This window comes from Idiotropiscis lumnitzeri, chromosome 8 (assembly GCF_059441095.1).
Source record: "Idiotropiscis lumnitzeri isolate Australia: NSW breed Sydney's pygmy pipehorse chromosome 8, RoL_Ilum_1.0, whole genome shotgun sequence".
NCBI lineage: Eukaryota > Metazoa > Chordata > Actinopteri > Syngnathiformes > Syngnathidae > Idiotropiscis > Idiotropiscis lumnitzeri.
In genome coordinates this window covers 4994486-5017913 of record NC_142398.1, presented here as the reverse complement: position 1 = coordinate 5017913, position 23428 = coordinate 4994486, and the positions used below count along the sequence as shown (strand labels likewise).

Here is a 23428-nt window from a genome sequence, read left to right as displayed (position 1 = left end):
AAAGCCAACTGGCTGTTTTCTAAATAATAGTAATAAAATAATGTCTTTTTTTACAATTCAGAAAACAAAAACGGAATTGAATAATGATCATATATTTATTAGTATAACACAATTGAATGATGTGGAACTTGGAATGTAGCCAATTTTCTCAGAGCTGAAAAAATATTGGTGGTCAAAAATGACTAAAGCCTTTATTTAAAGGCGACAATTTGATTTTGGAAAAAAAAAAAAGAAAAAGAAGGCTCAACCGCCTGCAAAGTGTCAAGGTGATATTTTCGACCACACGGTGGCAGCAAAACATCAACTGAAGACTCAGGAATCATGACATCCTTCTTTTTTGGGTTTGTTTCATTTCAAATAGAAAGCTGGACACATTTTGTTACAAACATTTGATTTTATTAAGATTGTATTCATATTGTTCAATCAGTCTGCTTTCTTTTCACTTTGCAGTAGTTAATGTGCAATTAATATGTTTCTTTATTATCATTATCATTATTATTATTATTAGTGGGTCACAGTTGGAAATTCACTAGTCATTGGCACTTAGAACAGTGGGGGACAAATAAGGGGGCTTTAAGGTTCTGAGATTTCCACGGGCCTTGAGGAGGGCGGGCTTGGCGTGGTAAGTATTCGTTACTGCATTTAGTTTTATTTGGCCCGAATTAACTGCTCGTTTCCGGTGCACTGAGTAACGGCAAAGAAGAAAAAGCTCAAGCTGCTGAGTGCACGTCCAACAAAGTCCCAGAGTGCTTCCAAATGTGATCATGTGCACTTCAAATATATATGTAGATTGTATATTGATATTTATTTATATATTTTTCATATGGTGGAAATGAGAGAGAAAGAACGACCAGAGACGAGCGTCCATCGCGGTTACTATGGCGACGTGTGAGGTAAGTCTGTGTGTTTGCATGAACTCTCAGCAAGGCAGGCGGCCGTTTTGCATCAAGTCGTCACTTTGCAAGGAAAGTCGCAAGATCACACAGGGAGGAATGCATTTCAGAGGTATTTTTTTAAAGTTGGGATTGTTCGCCCACCACCTCCCAAATTTTTTTAATGACAAAAGAATAAAAAATAGTTTGCATGAAGTCTTCGTTTTCCGGAAAAATACTATTGAGGGACTTTTTTATGTCACACAATACAAAAGAGTGACAGAGAATCAAAAAAAAAATAATAAAATAAAAATATCCTACCACCACAACAAAAAAAGTTGAAAATTAGTTTTGAAATAAAAATTTGGAAAACAAATTAGTTTTGTCAGCATTTTATATTAAAATAAATGTTATGAGGGTTGTTGTAATATAGATTTTTAAAATTACGACAAAGAATTTTGACGATAAAATAAAAAATGTTAGAAAACTTTATAAGAAAATTAATAAGAATTTTAAATGAAGCCAACATTTTACAAAAACAATCTGTGATATTACTACAAAAAAGAAAAATAATTTTACATTTTTGGTGGCAATAAAATCCAATGTAGTGGATAAAACAGCTTCTATGGGTAAATTCAAATTTTGTGAGGAAAAAAAAGTCATTATGACAAGAAAAAAAAGTATTTTACTCTCAGAAATTTTCTAGAGAATCACAATTATGAGACAAAAAAACCAGATTTTTTTTTGTATGAGTAGAGTCCTAATGAAAAGTAGAAAAAATGGAAATAGAGCATGAAATCTGAATTATGTAAGCAAAAAAAAAAACCCAAACATCTTTAGACAGTCGAAATTGACCAAAGTTGCGCTGTTTAGAGGGGGAAAAGATTCCTTTTTTTAAGAAAAAAACTCAAGTTTCAGAACAAAAAAGTATCTTTTCTTTCTTTGAAAAGTGACGACAAAGCAGAGCACGCGCGTCACCTGCCATTGCATCAAAAAATGGCTGAGAGCTTCCGAGGTAAACTTTTTCCCTTTGTAGGGAAAAAAAAACTGCATTGACTTGCAAAGCCGAGCAGGCGCACCTCCTGAGGTTGCGACGGAGTGCGTGCGCTCTAGCTTCTTTCGAGGTTCCCATGTATCTTATGTGTGTGTGATTAGTCTCTGGCATGCGGGATAAAGGTGGGATTGTTCACGCCGCCGTTCTCAAGTTTCACCAGTTTTGCTAGATTTTTTTTGTTTTTTGCTTTTTATCGGGACATTCACGATATTTCCACCAGGAGGACCGAACGCAAGAAAAATCCACCCCATTGTCAAGAGAATTTCAAGTCAAATTGACTTTTTGCACTCATTTTTTAAGGCCACTAAAAAAATTCCACCAAGTAGGCGATATTATATGATCACCATATTTGCAATTTGGATAAATGTTTCAATATGATACGAATGATTGTGTTCAAATTTTGTTACATTTTTGACAGAAACTTTAATGAAGCTCTTCATGTTGTCTGACTCAATTTTCCAGAATTTCATCAAATTCTTATCAAAGAAAACACGGCAAAGTTGTTCATTATATTTTTGGTTTTTAGGACCTAATCGGAAATCTTATTGAAAACTTTTTAACAATCAGCAACCAAGTCAGTGTTATGCAAATTGGGATTTGTGGTAGTTGGGGAAAAAAGTCAAATGAAATGAAAAAAATAAAATAAATAAAATCGTAAAATTCAGACTAAATTGAATTTCATGACAAAATCCCTACATCAGAAAAACAATGACATGGAATTCGCTAACAATGACGAACATTTAATAATTTCATTTAACAATTTTGGTTTTGTTGGTGGTCAGATTTCATTAAATACTTCTCTAAAAACACTAAAGTTGTAAATCATGGAATTTTTATGATTTCAGAGAGCTGAGATTACGCAATTTTTTTGTTTACATCAAAAGAGACAATGTTGATCTTTTAAGAGAGAGTAAACAAAAAATAAAATACCGTCAATTAATAACTCGTCACTTCTCTTAAGACGGGAAAACAAAATTAGGAAAACGCAAAGATTTCTGAAGAAAATATGGCAGTGGTGTTCCAATACCAAAGAGCCACGAATTTAAGCATAATGAAGACCTTCATTTTACAAAATCAAATGTTCATTTTTTAAAGATCAATGTAACGTGCTCATGGGTTATGAAAAGTGTCATTCTAAGTAATGGGCGATCATGTTTGAGGGGTGGATTTTTCTTTCGACATCCATTTCTCAAAACTTCATACATGACATTCATACATTTTTTTCTGCTACCGAACAACAAAAATCATAAACTTTTTTTTTTAAATTGGGAAAACACAAACTGGGGGGGTTACTAACAAATTCCAGCTGATTTTGATGTTCAGTCCTCGAGTATCGAGTGTCCATTTTCATTTTACACTTCACAGAGTTGTCATAAAAGATGAAACAATGCATCAAGAAAAGTACAAAAAGATAAAAAAAAAAAAATTCAAATAAACGTACAAAAACCACCCTGCTCGCCCCACACCCCGTCACATCCTCCAAACTACAAACAGGAAATGGCAAAGTGAGCATGTTCAGAAAGGTGCAAAAGACTTTAGCGCCAGCTGGGGCTCACCCAAAGGTGCTTCCTTAAAAGTCAAAGAAAAAAAAACTCCTAACTGTGCTCTCGTTCATTTACTTTAGCGCCTCCTGGTGGGTGGCCAGCGACAAATAGACGGATGGACGGGCTTAGAATTTCGCTATTAGGTCTGGGACGCATTTTAAGAGTTTGTTGGCTTGCATTAGCGTTAGCATTAGCGCTCTGCTTTTAAGGTGCGCGCATGAATACAGTGATTAAGACGTTTTTTTTCTTTTTCTTTTTAAATATTACAATCATAGCTACAGGGGACGTCGCCCTCCCGTGGCGGCGAGGAAACACATTCAGGCATTGGCGCCTCTTTCAAGTAAACTCACTTTGTATTGATTCATTGATTGTTTTCCTTTTGGTTGTTTTTGTCAGTTTTTTTTTTTCGAAACATTCGGTTGCCTCACAGCTTTTGAAAAAAATACAACTTCTCCTTGTGCAACAATAAATTCATATTTTATGAGAATAAAGTCACAATTGACTATTCTCGTAGTGATACAAAATAACAAAAAAATCTGATTCAGATAAGGAAAACCTTCCCCAATTTTTAGAGAATAGTCATTAGAGCTCAACGGTCGAAATCCTAACTATTTCCAGAGCATTACAATCCAGTAAAATTTTACGAAACTCAGTGTAAAATTTGTAAGCTTACAATAATGTCATAATATTCGTTGAATTTTACAAGAATAAAAGTTGGAAAATTTGGAGAAAATTCCTTGTATAATACAAGAAAATAACTTCAGTATCAACTATTTTCTCGCAGCATTACAATAAGTCATATAATCACAATACTACTACTAAAATTCAAAATGAGAATAAATTTGTAAAAATTCTGAAAGGATTTCTTTTTAGATGTCATACTGACTTAACAACGTTGATAATGACGTCAGAATTTTATGAGGAAGTCTGAATATTGTATGAGTGGTGTCATGAAGAGAAAAAAAAAATTTGAATAGTCTTCAAACGTCATGAGAAATAGCCATTCCATACAAGTTAAACGTTAAAACTCGTACTTTTGCGAGACTAACGGCATCGTTTTGCGAGAAAAATTTTCACATTACAAGACGAATGAGGATAAAAAAATATTTTCAGAATAAAGCTGTGTATGTCTGAAAAGTCATTAAAGAAAAAAAATTGACATTTTTAAAATTGCAACTCTTTCTCCTAACATTCTGGCAACCACATGTCACAAGATTAAAGTTGTAATTTTAGAAGTCATGATTTGCAAGAAAAAAAACAAAAATCACAATTTTGCAAAGTGATGAAATTTGCAAGATTTTAAATTTCTTTTTTTTTTGTTAAAAAAAAGTCAAGTACAATACTGTAGTGAATGGGGATTCATGAGAAAAAGTCGTAGTTTAGAGAAAAAAAAATCCTCCTATGAGCTGACAGGGGAAAAAACGTGTCACAATACTGGAATAGTGTCATTTTTAAAAACATTCATCACCTCGCAGCGACTAATTTTTCGCAAACGTCCGCCCATCCGCTTTCTTAGAACCGGAATCGTAATAAAAGCGAAAATAATAATAATAATAATAATAATAACAACAACAACAACCATGCCCTTTCCCAGCACCCTCAGTCATACAACGATGCAAAAATATGTGGTTCTCTTTCGCTAAACTATGATACATCTAAAGTCAGTCTCTGCGTACGTGTGTTAATTCTTAGTAGGATCTCGCCTCTCGACAACTAAAAGCTCAATGTAAAGAAAAAAAAAAGAAAATACTTCAAGTGAAATGTTTACAAGCAAAGCTCTTCGCAACAGAAACGCCTGCTAAGGCCCAAGTCCCGAAGATTTTCCGTCCAAATGTTTGGCTTGTGAATCAAAATCGTCAAATAAATGAAATGATGGAACTCAAGGGGATGTTTATGCGACGACTACAAATACAACTTTTTTTTTGCCATTTTTCACATTAAAATTTCATAATTCGACCCCCTTTTCACAGCATGTAAAAACACAAAGGCGTAAAAAGGCGTTAGTTGTTTCACGCATGCGTTTCCCACAACCATTTGCCGTTTAGATAATTAGATGCGTGGCCAACACAGTTCGACTTTACTCTGGTGGCAGTTTCTCATGTCTGGCACTTTGGCCACTTTTACTGGGTCTCTGTACAAAAAAAAATCATCACAATTCAACCCCCAAAAAATTAGATGTGTTTTGTTCAAAACGACATTGCATATATGAGATTTTATCTTATCTTTTCAATCAAAACACAATTAAGTGTTTTTTTTCTGGGTTCTGTTTGAAAGTCTCAGGCTGCTAATCCCCAGTTTTTCTTGTTATAGCTCTGACATGCACATTTTGGAGGCTCTCTGTACATAAAACATTTTAACCATCATTAAATGTATTTTTGTTTGCTTGTTCAAATGCGCAATACGTAGCCATCCTCTCAACCCGCCATTTTGATCTGATCAGCCATCTTTCGGTCATGTTCTTTTCTGTGTCCTCACAGAACCCAGTTCACAACGCCGATGTGCCAATTTTGCAGCATTTCTGTTTTTGGAAAATTCTTCATTACACTTTCACGGTTAAAAATGGCGTCATATTTTGACTCAGGAAAATTAGGATTTGAAGCTCTTTCTTGGCCTTTCACACAGAACACAGAGAGTTTGTTACAACACTGATGTGCCATGTTCCATTTTGCAGGACCTCAGTGTTGGAGTTGTGTCACTTAAATGTTATTTAACACAGCAACTTGGCTCTGAGTTATTTAGATTTTAAGCACTTTGTAGGATTGGGTGTGAAAGGCAGAACCCAAATTGTATAATATGGTGCTTAAGTATTTTTTTCAGAAACTCTGTTTGGAAAAACAGTTAAACGAGGTGTTTTCAAATGTTCAACCGTCACGGTTTATAAACGGCGAGAGGTTAAGGCTGTTTAGGCAAGAAAAAAACCCATCTGGATTTAGAGCTCTTTGCTAGGTGCTGTGAGGAAGGCACAAAACCAAGTTTGGCCAGTACACAAATGTAAACGTTACATTTCAAGCACTCTGGTGATCAGTCTGAGTCACGATTAAAACCTCTCACTTAATTTAACCTGCCAGACGGCATTTTGGCTCAAAACTGCATTTGAGCTCCAAACTTGATTCAGTGTGAAAATTAACTCATTCAATACCATTGACGGATAAATACGTCAAAATCCTTTTTTTTTTACTGGGCTGGTCGTGAATGAGTTAATCAATACACGGTGCTGTTGCGCCAATATTGCAGGATTCCTGTGTGAAACACTCTGGTTTTTGAATGTATAATTTACAGACGCCATGAAACAGTCATGGTTAAAAACGGCATCACATAACTGTCCCCTTCAGCCACCATTTTGGCTCAGAAAGATCTGGGTTGGCTGTGCCTTTCACACAAAAACCCGATTGTCTGATATGATGCTAATGCATCAATTTGGCAGGATTACAGTGCAAAAAAAAACCAACTCATTTTTTCAAGTGTTTCAATTTCACTTCCGTTAGCTCACGCCTAAAAACCGTGTTGCGTAATCATACCCTCCATTTGGCTCCAAAATGTCAAACTTCTCATGTCATTTTTGGGAGGAAAAAACAGGAAGCCAATCCTGAAATGTTTGCTATCAGAATCATCATCATCCTCAAATTGCAGTGCTTCCGACAGACACAAGAGGAGCCCTTGTGTTCAGCTTTTTAGTGCAATTCTCAAATTAGCGCAAGCCCAAATTTCTTTGTCGTTTTTCTGGTACTTGAAGCTTTCGATTTAAGAGGGGAAAAAATGACTGCAGAGGTTACGTAAACAAACATGCAATGCAGGTGTTTACATTGGAAACTATTCGTCTTTGCGTCTCTTTTGTCTGGATTGTGACTGCCGCAGTGCCTCCTCGTCTGTCCTGGGAGATTGTTCACACACACCCCTCCTCCTCTAGTTCCCTCCTCCCTTCCTTCAAGTCTGGCATGATTAGAATTCGCTCGGTTCAACAGTCTGGTCAATATCACGCTTCTGATTGGGCAACAGCCACGGCAGAGACAGAGACCCTCCTCATCCTCATTTTTTGGGGCCTTTAAAAAAAAAAAAAAGAAAGAAAAAGGGAACGTGCACTAAACAAAAACAAATAATGCCGCAAAAGTTGAAGGACTGGGGATGGTGGTCGTGAAGTCCACGTTTTAAGCATTTTAGCTACATTTAAAGCCCATAAAAGACAGAATATGACGCCTTATTTGTACATTCATATGAATATAAACATGACTTTGGCGCATAGGACGTGTGCGTGTGTGTGTGGGGGTGTGCGTGCGCGTGTGTGTGTGTGAAATTCAGACAAAAACAAACACACCACCCACACAGTGGCAAGCATGCGCAATCAGCAGCCAGACACACGCACACACACATATGGAGTGTGTAGATGGCACTCTGGCTGACACTTGCCATAAAAGGAAATGAGGGAATGTGTGAGGAGAGGCATTAATATGCGCGCACATATTAGGCAGTCATAATGTTGTCTGGTGAGGGGGGGGTAGGCGGGGGTCTCACTCTGTCCTCTTCTTCCTGCCCATCAACAGTGGCGAATATTTAAGGTGCCGCATTTAAAATCAACGTATCGTAATAAATTTGCAACCCCCCACGAGTGTACTAAAAATCACATAAGAACAGAAAAGAATTGTAAACACTTTTGCTTAGAGACAACACTTTTGAATAGATATAAAACACTAGTATCAATTGAACAGCGTCTTAAAGGTTTTCCCGAGAGACGCTTTTTTTCCTCTCTCCATCAAACAGTCCTGCACTCTTGAACGCAACGCCCAGTTGGGGATAAGGTGCTCAAACGTTGACAATATTCAAAGGTTTAGTGGAAAAGGGAATCCGATCAGAACCAAAACTCCACCATAAATGAGTATGTTCCGTATATAATTTGGTTATCTTACTAAATAGCATTGTAAGAAATGAAAAAAAAAATCGTTACGGCACTCGCCCAATTCACGGCGCCCCTCACAGGTGACTTTTTACTGTTGCACAAAATGCCACCTGCATGTAAAATGACAGCAGCACCGTTTTTGCCAGTCTAGACGTCAGTGTCTGGTCTAAAGGCAGAAACAGTATCTGTGTAAAAGGGGTGAGAAGTTTAACACACGACACTTGTGGCTCACATTTCCATGGCACTGAAGCAATAGTCGATGTTTCTTCAGTACGATTTGTATGAAATGGCGAACGAATGTCGGCCCTACTGTTGGGGCAAATTTGCCTGAAAGGGACTATTTAAAAGGGTATTTCTCCTCCCCCAAAATGCATCATTTTTTTACCTAATTTGAATTTTGCCCACTAATGACAATTGAGCTGATTTCTTACAGCAACACTGCGCAATAGAATCAGTGCAGTGGTTTTATCGGAATAATGTTAAAAAAAAAAGAAGAAGAATTGGGCCCGACCAATATGGATTTTTCTTAGGCTGATGCAGATTCCGATATTAGGTCAAATACAATTTTCCAACGGATTAATCGGACGATTAATTATAAAATGGGGGGGGGGGGATGTTTGCTGATATAACCACCCAAAAGTCACTGATGGTGTAGTGGTACATCCGCCTGATTTGTATGCGTGTAGGCGGTCCATTAATTAATTGGCACCTCAAAAAAAAAAACTCAAGTCAGTCATGCTTTGGGGCAAACCCTCCACAAATCGCGTATACATTCAGCATGACTTCTACTTATCGGGAGAAGGACTGTGATGAAAAAAAAAATAACTGCCATTCCTTCATTGTTTGGTGTGGGCTACTTAAATGGGTATATGCCCCTCAAAAAAAATCTACTTTGGATTTTGCACTCCCGAGTTCTCACAGCAACACTTCCCAAACATCCACTGAATTTTAACACAATAACACGTAAAAAAAAAAAAGAAAAAAAAGAAAAGATACAAATTGAAAGGAAACAAACAAACTCGAGCCGTTCTTCGGCGCAAACCCTTCACGAAATGTGTGTACATCATTCACGATGAGGGAGGGGGTACCATGGGATCGGTTTTGGCGGGAGAAGAAACGCGATGACGCTACATGCAGACGGGAGAAGCCCACTTCCCGTCCCGGGTTTTCTGGAACATGCTGCGTTCTGTGGGCTGGCAAGTGCAGCAAAAAAGCAGAAGGAAGTGATGCTAAAAAGGAAGAAAACCATCAAAAGCGGCGACAAAGCGGCCGTGCTCCCTCCTGCTGTCTGTCCAAACATCCGTCGGTCCGTTCACTCACTCAAAACAAAGTGCTGCCGTCTCCTCCTCCTCCACCGCCGCCGACCTGGAGGGTATCTGTGGGCGTCGCCCCTCCATCGTGACCCCCGCTCACCGCCTCCATGGATACGCCGTTGAAGCCTTGCTCGCCACCGAGCCCGTCGGCCTCCATCTTGACGTTGTCAGCCAGGAAGGTGGAGTAGGCGTCGCTGTCGGCCATCAGGAGTTTGAGTTTGGGGATCCAGCTCTTGCGGACCACGCGGCGGGCGTTGGTGCACATGTCTGCGGCGATGGCGTTCATCTCGCTCTCCCGGAAGCTGGGTGCAAAGTTCTGGCAATAAACTGGTAAAGAGAAAGAAGAACATGAAGGGGATGTTTGGGAGATTGGTGACGATGGAGGACACGTGGTGCGCAACTCACATTTGACGGCGTGCAGCACTCGGTTGTCCAGTGGTTTGCGACTCGGGTCGTTGGTGGACGAACGGATGCCCGTGCCGCAACTGTTAGCCAAGGTGCTCCTGCGCGCACGCACACAACTGACATTGTAAAGCGACATCAATTAAGAATGAACCACATTTAACTTTCAGTGATTTGGGATGATGATTTTAATTGTGGGGAGGGAAAACACAAATCTAAATTTTTATTTCATAATTTATTCATTTATTTTAAAATAATCCACATCTCAATTAAATTAAATAAAGATTAAATAATTAAATGGGAAATAAATGTGAAATTAACTATATAAAAAACATTATGCCATAGTTCAAGAAGGATAGGTTAGTTGTGTGCGAGAGTTCAGCATGGAGATGGCTCTCGGTAATAAACTGTTTTTCCGTCATGTGATCACAGCAGCCAGCAGGCGTGCATGGAGGTTTGATTTTGATTTGGTGGAGGTGATCACTTCAGCGCACGTTTGATGTCAATAAATGCAAACTATTGTGAAGAATGCTATTCTACTTTTACAGGTTGAAGTGGACAAGAGGAGAAATGTGCATTTGCAGTCTTGATTTCATTTTTACATGCAAACCTATTATATTATAAGTGCCAATGTTAAATTCAATCAACTGTCTCTTTAAGGCTTAGCTTTTCTGAACCCGACTTAACTAAATGAAAATGGAGCTTTTGATGATTATTTTCCTGAATTTGCCCCCCCAAAAAACAAAATGACGGGTCTCTCATACAAACAGAAAGTTAAAGCAATTGGAGCCGCTGTTACTCACCTGTCAAAGAAGGCTGCCAGCAGGCGCCTGAGCAGAACTTTGTGTCGCGTGCCGGCGCTGACGTGGCAGTTCATTAGCTGTGCCCGTGAGATGAACACGGCAGTGCCGCTCACCAGCTCCAGTTTCTCCGCTGGGTCACCCTCCTCGTAGAGCTTGGGATGGCAGCGGTTGCCAATCTGGTTGATGAGCTCTGACGGCAGCGACGCCAGCTCCTGCCGGGGGCGCCCGCCTCTGCGCCCTGCGTCCGGGGGGGCATCCGGCGGAGCCTCCACCTTCTCACCGGGCACTGTCGGGGTGAAGATACATAAGGGGTGAAGAAATACCGAAAATATCAATATAAACAGCTCAAAATGTGCATCGATGTAAAAAAAAGAGCCGCTCTCTCATGTCTGTGCTGGAAACAAACTGCATGGCATCCACACAATTACTTAATCCTAGTTAACCTCCCCTTCATAGTTGCGCAGCAGTAATAAATAAGCACTTTAAAATGAAAGCTCTGCTGATGCCCGATTTGATTTCTGACAGAGAAACAGTCGTGGTTGGAAGCAAGCTGTAGTTGGCACGCTCAGGGTACCGTGTGCGTCTGATGAACGTTGCACACGATGTCCTGTTGTGGTACGATGACATTGTAGAGAATACTGTGCTTTAGTCAGCAAACTCATGTTTATTAAAAAACAAAACACAGTTTTTTTCTACTGATAATGGCTGGTTGACATTGAAACAGCAAGAGCACATCTGCTAAGTCGCAACCACGCAGCGCATGTTGCATTTAGGAACTCTGAAATTTTACCACCGAAAGTACAACAAGATGCTCTCTCTCTCTCTCTCTCTCTCTCTCTCTCTCTCTCCCTCCATCCATCCCTCTCCCCCTTCACATTTAACAAAACATTTTGTATTCAGGATAAATAAAAAGAAAATTAAAAATACTGCAAAAAAAAAAGTATGACCAGTTTATTACATTTTAAATTTTTCATATTTTGGGAGCAGGTAATTTGTCTGAACAAAATCCATACTTTTGCAAACTTGTGTGGGAACCCTGATAAGCATTTTATGTTTCTAACCTGTGGCGTTGGCGTTGAGCATGCTGTACATGGTGTAAAGGTTGCAGATTTGCCGATACTGCTCTTCGGTACTCTCATCCGCCATCTCGTCCTCTTCCTCGTCATCGTGATAGCTGATTGGTGAGTCGCTCGTGTACAGACTGAGCGTACCGGGACTCGTTCCTTCGGGGGTTCCACCGTTATGACTATTGTTGTTGCTGCTGCTGTTGTTGGTGGTGGTGGTTGTGGTGGTGGCGGTGCCTCCTGCCAGTAATGTAGGGGCGGCCCCCCGCCCGGAGGAATCCTGGGTAGCAGCGTTGGAGGTGAAGGAGGACAAAGAGGAGGATGAGGAAGAGTAACGCGCTGACTTTCTTTGGGCAGCACCGCCGCCCCCAAAAGTGCCCCCTCCGTTGCCACCCTCCCACAGTCGCTTGGCCACCGGGATGCAGACCACCGAGTAGGGGAATCCCTCCTGCTGAAGACAAAGACCATTATTTATGCGTTGAAATAGACCTCCACAAAGGCCCGAAAAGTGAAAGTAAGGAAAAGTAATATTATTTGGATTGGCACAAATTGTTGATTGTGCCAAGGTAGTGGAATTGTGCAACACAAAGTGAGTACAGTATGAATATTTTTTAACATCCAACAGTAAAAGTACATAACTTCAACTTCTATACAATGTTGAATTTTAACCGGCAGACAAAGAAAAGGGACCCGAAATAAGGCGGAGGTCACCTGTTGAGACTGAGGCGTGGTGGTCGTCTGTTCCGTCTTCACCTTGGACATAAGCGGTAGCGGCGTCAAACAAGCGGTGGGTCTCGAGGCTGTGGCAGCAACAGGGGTACCGCTCACTCCTCCCAAAGTCTGAGCGACGGGACTCTGAGGTTCCGTTTCCTCAGCGTGGAGACCCTGCGAGTCGCAGCTCGGGGACGAGACCTATCGGAGGCGAAGAGACCACAGTTGGGTACGGACCATGTCAGCGTCAAAAACAATATGGAAAAAAAAAAAAGAGTTCTTGTTTTCAAGGAAAGAAAATATTTAACAGCATTTAAAATTAGATTTAAAAAATGCAAATTGTGAAGATGTAAATACGACAATAAATGAAAGGTTTATAAATAAATCGAATAATGTAGACAATACAATAAACACAACTAAATACAGTGACTCTGCATTACAAGACTCCAGCTAGCTTAATGCTAACATATAACTCAATTTAAATACTAGTAGTTAGCAGAGATAGCTGCAATTTTACAAACCTTAAGCCACAAATTCTCGATCACAAATGGTAGAGCTACATGCTTAGCCAGATCATAAAACATCTTCAAAGGCATATATTAATTGTTTTCCAAAAAAACTTACTATCGCAACGTTTGGCTGAGTCACAATAGTAGTAAAAGCTAATTTTTGGTTTGGGTTAGCATAACCTTACTGAATTAGATAGCAGCATTAAATCAAAAGAAATTTTGTTGAATATGTTTGAAGTTTGATGGCAACAAGAAAAACTTTTTTGCAACCGTTAAAACTGTCTGTTTGCGAATGTCTCGCAAATGAGCTAACAACCTTGAATGAACCCTGACAAAAAAAATAAAATAAAAAAAATAAAAAATTTGCTATGTTCACTAGCACTAGCAAACCTTCGTCGCTCAGTGGGATACGGCCTTGAAAAACATTTCAAATTAAAAATATTTGAATGTCTTTCAAAAAAGAAATATAGCATGCAATTTTATATACTTTGACTTATTTCCATTTTTGAAAAATAATAAAACTATTTAAATGCTTTTTTAATTTTAATACAGCCAAAATTAATAGAACAATTCCTATCTTTGTATTGCCCTTTCTTGGTGCTGATGCGGAGCAGCTTGTAAACCTTTCGTGAAAAAAAAAAAAAGCCTGGGATGGAGAGCTAGGGACTGTGTGGGTAGGAAGCGTTTTGACACTCTAATGAAAGAATATGACGGGCCACGACATCCACTGTCCAGAGGCTGAGCTGCACTGTGTATGTTCAGCAATGAGACATTAACTCCGGCTCCCCATCCACCCGTTTGCCCCGCATACTTTGAGGAAAAACTCTGTGCCCTTCTCCATGATCTGCTGAATCTGCAGGAAGCCGGCAGTGTACATAAGCAGGAACTGGTCTCCCACGTTCATACTGAGGCGGCCCGTGTAGCAGAAGGCCAGGATTTGCTGGAAGCTCTGCGGCTGCACGGCCGCAGGCAGCTCCACCACAGAGTTCTTGCCACCGGCATTGAACAGGTCTCGGAAGTACGATGAGCTGGCCGCCAGCACCGCACGATGGGCCTGAGAAGGGCAAACATGGATGCAGTTTAGTAAGCAGCTGCCCCTTGAAAAGTCTGGAACAAATAACAGACAAATCGAACCAACAGAGTAGTTTGGCCGATCGACACAAAATTGGGTGGGAGGGAAGATGTTTGGCATAACCGGACACTCAGAATAAAAATCAGAATAATCATGTTCAAAATTAAACAGGAAGTCAGCAATTTTAATCAAAAGCCTTCATTTGAGGATTTCAATGCACAATGAAGTGAAACAGAGTTCATTGTACCCTTAAAAAAAACAAATGTATCTTTATCTTGAAAATAAAATAAAAACAGTACAGACACCAATTCTAAATTCTAAATTTTACGAATTTCTGCCGGGTGCTAACAAGCAAATATTATTCGCTTTTGCAAGGCAACTTTTGGTCAGAAATTGTACTGCATTTCATTGTAACCCGCACTGAATCAAGACATCCTGTACCAAATGCAGTAAAAAAAACATACATTATTAGTATTTTTTTTGTCTTCAATGCAATAGTATTAACCTTTTACAGGGCAACTTTCGGTCAAAAGTGAACCGGATTTCATTGCAGCCTGCACAGATTCCTAGACGCCCCGTGCCATATGCAGTAATAAAAAACAAACCTAAAAACCTTTTTTTTTTATTTATTTTAATGGAGACGACAACTTTTGGGTTCAAGGACATCAAGTGAGCTTGATTTCATTGTACCCGGCACACCTTTTTTTATTTGAATAGGCACATTTCTAGCTTTTCAGAGGGCAACTAACTTTTGGTTCAACGTTAAAATTATTGGTCACATCAAGTGAGCCAGAGCCGTGTTAACCTGCATGCATTCAAGAAACTCGGTGCCAGAAAATCCCACGGTATTAGCTTTAGACAATTACAGCCAAGTTAATTGCATTGCGACATCTGCCACAGGTGTATCTTGAGTTTGCGCACGGAGCAAAGTTTTCTTTCATAATTTTATTGTATAACAAAAATAAGGTAATGCCTGATCAGATACGGAAGTTATTTTAGTGAGCATTTTGAGAAAGATTCTGTTTTATTGTTGTGTTTATTAGCGGCGTCCAATGGGAATTAAACTGCCCCTGAGGGTTAATTATGATGCCTTCAAACTTTATTTATTAAACGTCGATGAAGATGCGAGGCGGGAAAGTGCGCAGACGAATTGTCGCCGCTGGATAACATTTAAAACAGCTCCGATTGCAGCACTCTCGTTTCTTATTTCACCACCAGAGAGGCGCGACAATCACTGAGGGACTAATTAAATCCGACTGTTCGTCGTCAAAAAACGATTTGGTCGAGTGAACTCTGGTAAAATGAGGATGTGGCCTCTTTGCGGCAGATGCGCTCTTCTCACTGAGTTTACACTGCAAAGGCCGACGTGTCGAAAACCAGTAATTGCACATTTCCTGGAGAGCGATTCCCATTTGACGGCCAAACATGATGGAAGGCAAACTAGGCGATTGTGCTCGAATCCAATATCATTGGATTTGTTTTGTAATTTATGTAGTCATCATATGATCTTTTCAGACCTGGGCTGTCTGTGCCGGGGGCGGAACGGGTCGGCCCTCCGGATGACCATTTTTTGGGCAGGGAGTGACAAATTTTAAAAAAAGGGGTTCGATTGACAAAAGCCGGAGGTCCACTAATTTTGATCATGAGGACCACAAAACAACTGGACTATTGATACTATTTTCTTTATGACCATTAATTGCGTTAACCAGCATGGACTTGACACCAACACACTACTAAGTGAATAAATTCATTGCATTGCTGTGGCGGCTTAATAAAAACAGAAAAAAAGTTGGACCTTGAAGGCGTGTCCCTTGACCACCACGGAGACGTCACAGTAGAGACCCTGCAAACGCTGCTCATTCAGACACTCCAGCACATTGTTGCCAAAGTTGGGGATCGCCATCTGTAGCGTCTGAGCCATAACGCTGTGCCCAGTACCACAGGGTCTGTGAGCGCAACAAAACAAAAACATCAGACTTGATACCTTATTTTACTGTAAATTCCAGTCAAATTCAACGAGCTAGTTTCATTTTGAATCCTCGCAACGCATCCGCAGTGTAATGCTGAGCATTCTGATGTTTTCTGGCCCACTTTTTCTTTTTCCCCATCGCTCGGTCAAAGCAGAGTCACTTATATAACGCGTCTATTTTTCGACGTCACAACAAGCTGTGATCAAAAAGTGGACCAACAGTCGACGTGACATGAAATGATCTGTCCTCAGTAATAGAATTGGTTAAGAGTGACTCAAGGCAAATGTGCAGTCTCTTTGTTTTGGTTCCAAGTACAATAGATGTGCTTAAGTTTTAAAATAAACACAATGGGGATGAAAGTTGTTATGACATCAATATGATACATGGTCGGGTTTTTGTCATATAATATTATGATATATTTTTTTTCATATGTGCTCTAATATGTTTTGTCTTTTTTTTATTTTTGTTTCAGCATAATGTTTTATTATCATTTGACATTTGTTTATGTAATATTATGTGTTCTGATATTTGACTTTTTTCTGATGTGTTGCAATGTGTTTGTTTTGTGACATTTTTTTCGGGTATTAAAATGTTCCTTTTATATCATATTATTGAATCATTATATATATATAGTATAGTTCGCGTTCAAGATTTCATTTTTACCACTATATTTGTATATTTTTGTCAGAGATGTGTTCAATGGTCATCTCGTATTATTTCTATTTTATTTTGTAGAAATGCCTATAATTCTGCATTGGAAAAAACAATATTTGTGTGTATTTGTAATTGAATATTTCTTAAAAGATTTTAGTCCGGAAAATGTATTCTTCTCTATTAAATAGAATAAAAGCCTTTATTGTCAATGAAGTGTGGCAATAACTGTAGAGGCGCAGTTGAAAGTGGAATTGCGTATTTTTGGTGCAATACGCCTATGGTCATAAGAAACAAACACAGGAACTAATGTCTAATTTCGACTAGTAATATACTAATATTTAGGCGCTCATTTTAAACACAGATGGCGCACCTCCATTCCCAAACACTTAACACCGTTTTGAAAATGATTAAGCAACGCAGGAGTGAGCTAAAGGGGCGCTTTGGAGGTCCATTGGCAATCGCTCATCATTAATTTGTACGCTTTACTGCGGCTAACGACTTGTGATGGACCCAGGCAAAGAAAATAAAGACCAAGCAAGAGAGAGTAAACAGTCCTCTATTTTTATCACCAGTGTCGCATTTTACAATGACAGGACTTAATGCTATTTTTTTACGGTGTCAGAGATTTTGCACATTGCCAACATTTGGTGGGTGGTTGCATATTGATGACATTACACTCACAAAACTAATACACAGACCAAGACAAATCATCTCTAACAATAAACAACATTTTAGGTTGTTAGGAATTGACTTATTTGAGAAACAACTTAACCCAAAAAATAGAAAATATTATTAGCTTTTGCAGTTTCAAAAACCTATAAAAGGGGAAGATAGATACTTAATTATGAAACCAATCATTTTTATTGTAGATCAGTACCATTTCATGTATTCCGTTACTTTGTGACTGGTACACAAACATTTTCAAAACAGAAAAGGTGGAACCACTGACGTTATCTAATTAATTTTTTTTTTCACCTCCAGTGTCACTAAAAACGTTTAATCCCTCACAGTTTATCACCATGACTATTTTACTTTCATTGTTTCAAAGACCATCTAAAGTCACAGTTGACTAATTGCTAGAAATGTCTTAAAACGTTATATTTAAATCATGAAGTCACGTGTTGGCTTCAGGGGCCGTCTGAACTTTTGCTCTCACAAGTGATTGTTCCGACTGTCTTTCAATGTCACTTGAAAAGACGTGATATTTAAAGACTTGGTTTAATAGATTTATAAAAATATTAATATTATAGGAATGGCCGGATCTGAGATTTGTATCAGTTCTGGTTCCAAAATCAGCTGAAAAAAAAATGTATAGGATTTTATCAGACTATATCCAAAATCTCCGATATTAGCACTCATAGACAAGCAGTCCATTCAAGAATCTACTCCTGTTTTTATATCCAGCAGCGGCGAGAGCAAGTGTGAAGTTCACGGTAAAAAAAATAAAATAAAATTCATGCACGCATTGCTGTCATTCACTTGAATGAGATCTTTAGCTTGTCTCGGTCGACATCCGCACGACGGGGGGGTGCAGGCTTCGGGCGGCTGGCTGCCCGAGGGGTCAGGCGAAGGAACATGAGGGCGAACCTTTTCCTTCCCTTTTTAACTGTAGTTACACCTTAGCTGCTGGACATTAAAATAGTGTGTCGTTGGATTACAGTACAAATTGATGAGTTTACAAGCACTTTCAACATCCTGATGGAGATGACCAACGGCATCTTCGTGGATTGAGGTCCGGCACACGCTTTAAGTAGCGGAGGTCATGTAAAAAGAAGTGTGACGATGTAGCAAAACGAGCGACTCAAGGCACCGTTGAGCCTCTGCAGGTGATTTGGAACAAGAACTGGTGAGAAATCGTTATGTTTGGGACTGTTGCATTTTCTTAATCGCTTAAACCTAGCTACCTGCTCAGATTTGCCACCCTTCAATGCAATTGTGCTTGAAGCTAAAGAACCAAAGTGGTCTGTGCGTGCCCTTGCAGACCCCCCTGAAAGTTGAAGCAACTTCGCTCGGGGCTAACTGCTAACCAGCATCCTAATGAAATGGATGCTTCTGGACATCATATTTAATGCCCTCATTTTTTACAAAATCAATTTGACGACTTGTAATGCTTTTTAATGACCCGTGGAAACCTTGACGTTGTAAATAGGTCAGGTGGTGCCTTCAGTGACATCAGAAATCACAACTTCCTCAACTCACAATTGAGTGGTTTTACAAATGTCCTAAAATGTCTCATCAATCCATCTATGGTGTTGATGGATGGATAGATTGACAACGTGGGAAATTGTTCGAACTTGAGGACTTCTACTAGTTATTCGTGTACACAAACATTGATTCTGATCACAGAACAGTGAAAAGGTGGCTCTCCCCATTCAGATGGTCAACGATAATGTAAGCATAGCAGAAATGTCTTGGGTTTGATCCGTGCAACAGATTCGAACATGCAATGAGTCACGAGAATCCACCATTTCACACCGCCGGTGACATTTTGCACTTTGCGTGGCCTCCAGCGACAGTCGAGACTGCGGTGCGGCTTCCAGGTGTAAATATGTGCAGCGGCATGAATAATAAGCAGACGGTTGTCATGACGACACGCCATTGTGCCTAATAAATTAAAGCCGAGCATGCTGATAACATGCACTGAAAAGAGGAGTATAGACAAAAGACACATTTCCAAATGCGTGTGTGTGTGTGTGTGAGGCTCATTGAGTTGTCATCCAAGGACACCCGGCCGCAAGTCAGCAGGGGTCATCGCAGCATCCGAAAACAAAAAGGGGGGTTAATTTGCATCACTTGACCTTTGAACTGGGAGGCCCCCCTGTGCCCCTTTAAACAATGACTGGCTGAACCGTGTCAAAAAGGTGACGGCACACACATTTCGAGGGAAGAGAGTCAAGTGAAAAGGATTAAGAGTATCTATCAGTCGCACAAGTGGTTCCAATGTTTGTGCGGGTTACATCGACATAATTACTCATTAAGTCAGGTACTGGCATTAGGAACACTCTGAAATCACAGCTTTTCCCTGAAAACTGAGTGACTATTCCAAATGTCTATTCAATGGCATACGGTGAACGAGCCCGGCTGCAAATAGGGAAGTCCCACAAATTACTGATCTTCCCACAAAAGTGATTTTGTTGCTTACTGTATATTAATTGTTAAAAACATACAACAAACTATAATCCCGAAACACTTCAACAGCATTTCAAATGCTTATAAACAGCGACTCACCAATAACCCATTTTTTTCAGACCAAGTACAAGTACTTTCATTTGCGCACTTTTACAAGTGCTGACAATTGATGTCATTACTTCACGCAATAGGGATGAAAAAAATCTTTATTTTATTCAAACATTGCTCAAACACACAAACCTTTTCCCTGGCATGTGCTTCACTTAAATATAATACTTTGAGAGCAACAATGTAATTACTGACATTTTGAAATCCCAAAGCATGTTTTAGTCTCGCCACCCAAGCGGAGGTCATCATTGTCCTCATCATCCTTAGCTAACAAAGTGTTGTTATCCGTGTTTATTCTAAGTGGCTGACACAACTCCCACTGCACCTGCCCAGAAGTTATATGCCAGGAAGGTAAAGTGGTATCGGCGTGTTAGTATCAGAGTATTATTTTCACATTGTAAGAGTAGATAGATACCAGCCTCCATACTTAGAAACCATTTTAAACATTGCTCTAACCCTAAATATGTGCGACAGTAAACAGTATCTAACCACACAGAGACACACTATAGAGTACTTCTGCGGACCCCTTCAATAATTCTGATGATGACAAATAAGTGCTGAAGCGGTGCGGTTCCTTGTCTTGTGCTTGCACCACCCTAAGCATTTTAGAAGTCCCTCAAAAACATCCAGAACCCCATTTTCATCTTCTTATAGTACTCAATGACAGTCTTGTTAACATCATAATGGCGGGCTGCCGCAAAACTGTGTTCACTTTCCAAATGTGCATGTTCTATTATCAACCTACCCACCCATCCATCATGTCAGGTGTTGACTGAACACACAGTCTGAATTCTCCCATATCGATTGATGAATTGATAGCATTTGCCTTGGATGACAGTATGAAGTCTGAAATTACAACATTCCACAACTAGCCGAGCCTTCCAAATCTGTTTCGCTATCACATGTATTACCTTCAGCGGTGGTCCAGAAACACAGATTCCTCCTTAAATGTTAGGTGATCCATCTCTGGATACCATCCAAGGCCACTTGTCTGACAGCTTGCTGCCTTTTCCCTTGGCTGTGGTTCAACTGGGGTCACCTCAGCATCCAGGAAACATAAGTAGGACTAATTGCCACCACTTGACCTTTGAACCTGGGCCCCCTTCCTCGCCTTTTTAAACAGCAGAACCTTGTCACAACTGGCACATTTACACTGCCTCAAAATGATTAATATATTACACAGACTCACTTGGACGAGCTCATGAATCACTCAGCTCAGTTTCCTGCTTTAAAAGGGTGGCCTGTGTTAGCACGTAGCGAGCTAAAGCTAAGGCTAACGCTGCAGCCACAACACCTCTTCACACATTTCTTAAAGCTGGTCGCATTAAAACAGTAAAAAATCATCTTTGTGATAGTTTAAACCAAAGCCCCGGGGCGGCGTGTTCACTCCCCAGCGGCTGGGACTCGAGCAACGAAATGCGGCTACGCTCTCGCCTACCACCCCGCCCCCCCGGCGGAACGCGACCGGATCTTAAGAAAGAAAACTTAACCGCAAAATTCCATCCGTTCAAAGGGAGAAATCGCCTCACTTGTGGGAGTCGAGCAGAGCCGATCAGTCTCGCCCGAAGAGGAGGAGGAGACGGCACTGAGAGGAGAGCCACCAAGCAGCGGCTAAGAGCCGGAGGACCAGCGCGGGGAGAAGCGAGCTGACGGTGCCCCACCGTGTGCCAGCCAGCCGCGGGATTTGGGAGTCCTCGGCTGGCCCGGGCCGGCGGGAGGGAGAGCGAGAAAGGAGGGGAGCGAAGGAGGAAGAGGAGAGGGGGGGCGGCGACGAGACAAAAAACGAAACGCGCCACACACAAAAAGGGGAAGAAGCTCCACTCTTTTATGCTCGCATTAGTGTTCAGTCAAACGTCCAAAAGGAAAATAGTTGACATGAAATATTGAGCGGCTCGCTTATCTCCTTCCCAGCGGTTCTCCTGTCCTTGCCGCCGGATTCATTACGCCGAAAGCGGCCACCATGAAGCAGCATACCGGACCCACTTCCATTTTAATATTGATACTTAACATCGATTTAAAACGAAACAAAAATGCTTCTCGTTGACTCGCTTCGACCAATAGTTTCGTCCGGCGGTCGATATCTTGAACCGCGACATCAACAGGTCATCCGGGGACACAGATGAACGAGTCCTACGGCATGGCGAGACAAGCGGCGGGGAAGAAAAGTACATGGAGTTCCCTGGTCGAAGGGAGTCGAAAAACCTAAAATTGAACGATTAAATAGCGTTTTTTGGTGTTCTTTATTTTAGCATATTCGGTAACGCCCGCGGTAACCGAGCGGCTCTTTTTTTGTGGCAGTTTGTGTGGGAAAAGAGTGACCGACTCGCGGAGCCACTCACCGCAAGGATAGAGGCGGGGGACCCCTGGGAGATTAGCGAGCTAGCCCGCCGTGAAGAGCGGCTTGATGCTATAAAGTTTGCCCACTTTCTCCTCGCCCATCCCCCATCGTACAGGGCAGCTCGTTCAACTTCACTTTTAGCCGTAAAACAATAAGTAAAAAAAAAAAAAACAATGGTTTTCTTCCTCAACCCCACCCCTCCACTTTTTGAGCAACGACATCCACTTCGTTCAGCACCCCAAAAAAACGAAGAGCACCAGGAAAAGAAAATAAGTTAACCGGGCATCACACGGCGGCCCAACCGGCGCTCTCTCCCCGTGCGTGTGCGCATTGCTGCTGGGCGGCGTGAAACAACTCACTCACCCCCTCAGCCTCTGGAACTCGTTTACGGAGGAGCAGCAGCGGCGGCGGCGCCCGTGAAGCTCGCTAATGGTGACGGTGGTGGTGTGTCCCTCCGCCGCGCCGCAGGCAGCCATTCATTACTGGGACTCGACGCTGCAGCATCATGAAGGCATGCACGCACACACGCGTGCTTGAAGGAGGGGGCGAGTGGGGGGGCTCAAGGGAGGGGGATTATTGTACGTATGGGCAAAGCGGGGTTTACTGTTTCCCGGGTTGCAGACAGACTGCAGAATGGAATTGCATGACGTGCATGTCCAAGTGGAGCTATCGATCTGACTCAAGTGTTGTGTCAGGCGTTGTCTTCAGCGACGGTCTGAATCTGAAATCATAATTTCCCTTCCCCACTCATAAGTAAGTGATTGTTCCAGATGTCCTCACAAGTGCAGTATACCAGGGGTTACTTAACCTCTTTGACCTTTGGTCCCCACTTTTTCTGTACAAATTATGATTTGTGTTGACCTATTATTGACTTATTCTGTTTGTATTCAATCACTAAATCAATGCCCCTCATAGGTGAAAACGTTGAAACATTAAATGTTTCTTAATATGTAATGCGAACCAGTCCTCTTGAGAGTCATCACACATCACGATA

At 40.8% G+C, this 23428-nt stretch overlaps 1 protein-coding gene across 5 annotated transcripts; it reads right to left on the bottom strand.

The window, feature by feature from the left end:
* Positions 1-374: 374 nt before the first annotated feature.
* Positions 375-22910, bottom strand: nacc1b (nucleus accumbens associated 1, BEN and BTB (POZ) domain containing b). Of its 5 annotated transcripts, XM_088302765.1 has the most exons (9): positions 22798-22910; positions 16031-16181; positions 13975-14217; positions 12655-12855; positions 11941-12394; positions 10880-11165; positions 10080-10177; positions 9682-10001; positions 375-9590 (listed from the first exon to the last, which is right to left on the bottom strand). In XM_088302765.1, the coding sequence occupies exons 1-8, from the start codon at positions 22908-22910 to the stop codon at positions 9682-9684; spliced, it is 1866 nt and encodes a 621-aa protein (XP_088158891.1). In that variant the 3' UTR covers positions 375-9590. The 5 variants fall into 5 exon arrangements, with proteins under 5 accessions (XP_088158891.1, XP_088158890.1, XP_088158892.1 ...); XM_088302764.1 differs by having other exon boundaries at positions 375-10001; XM_088302766.1 differs by having other exon boundaries at positions 375-10001; positions 11941-12391.
* Between the last annotated feature and the right edge of the window lie 518 nt (positions 22911-23428).

What these genes read in the sequence shown, in the direction of transcription:
- nacc1b (XM_088302764.1), bottom strand. Translation starts at nt 22,910, where the DNA reads ATGGCTGCCTGCGGCGCGGCGGAGGGACACACCACCACCGTCACCATT. An exon ending in CCACGCCTCAGTCTCAACAG is followed by an intron (nt 12,395 to 12,654) that starts GTGACCTCCGCC and finishes CTTTGTCTTCAG; the next exon opens with CAGGAGGGATTCCCCTACTC. An exon ending in GCTCAACGCCAACGCCACAG is followed by an intron (nt 11,166 to 11,940) that starts GTTAGAAACATA and finishes TCACCCCGACAG; the next exon opens with TGCCCGGTGAGAAGGTGGAG.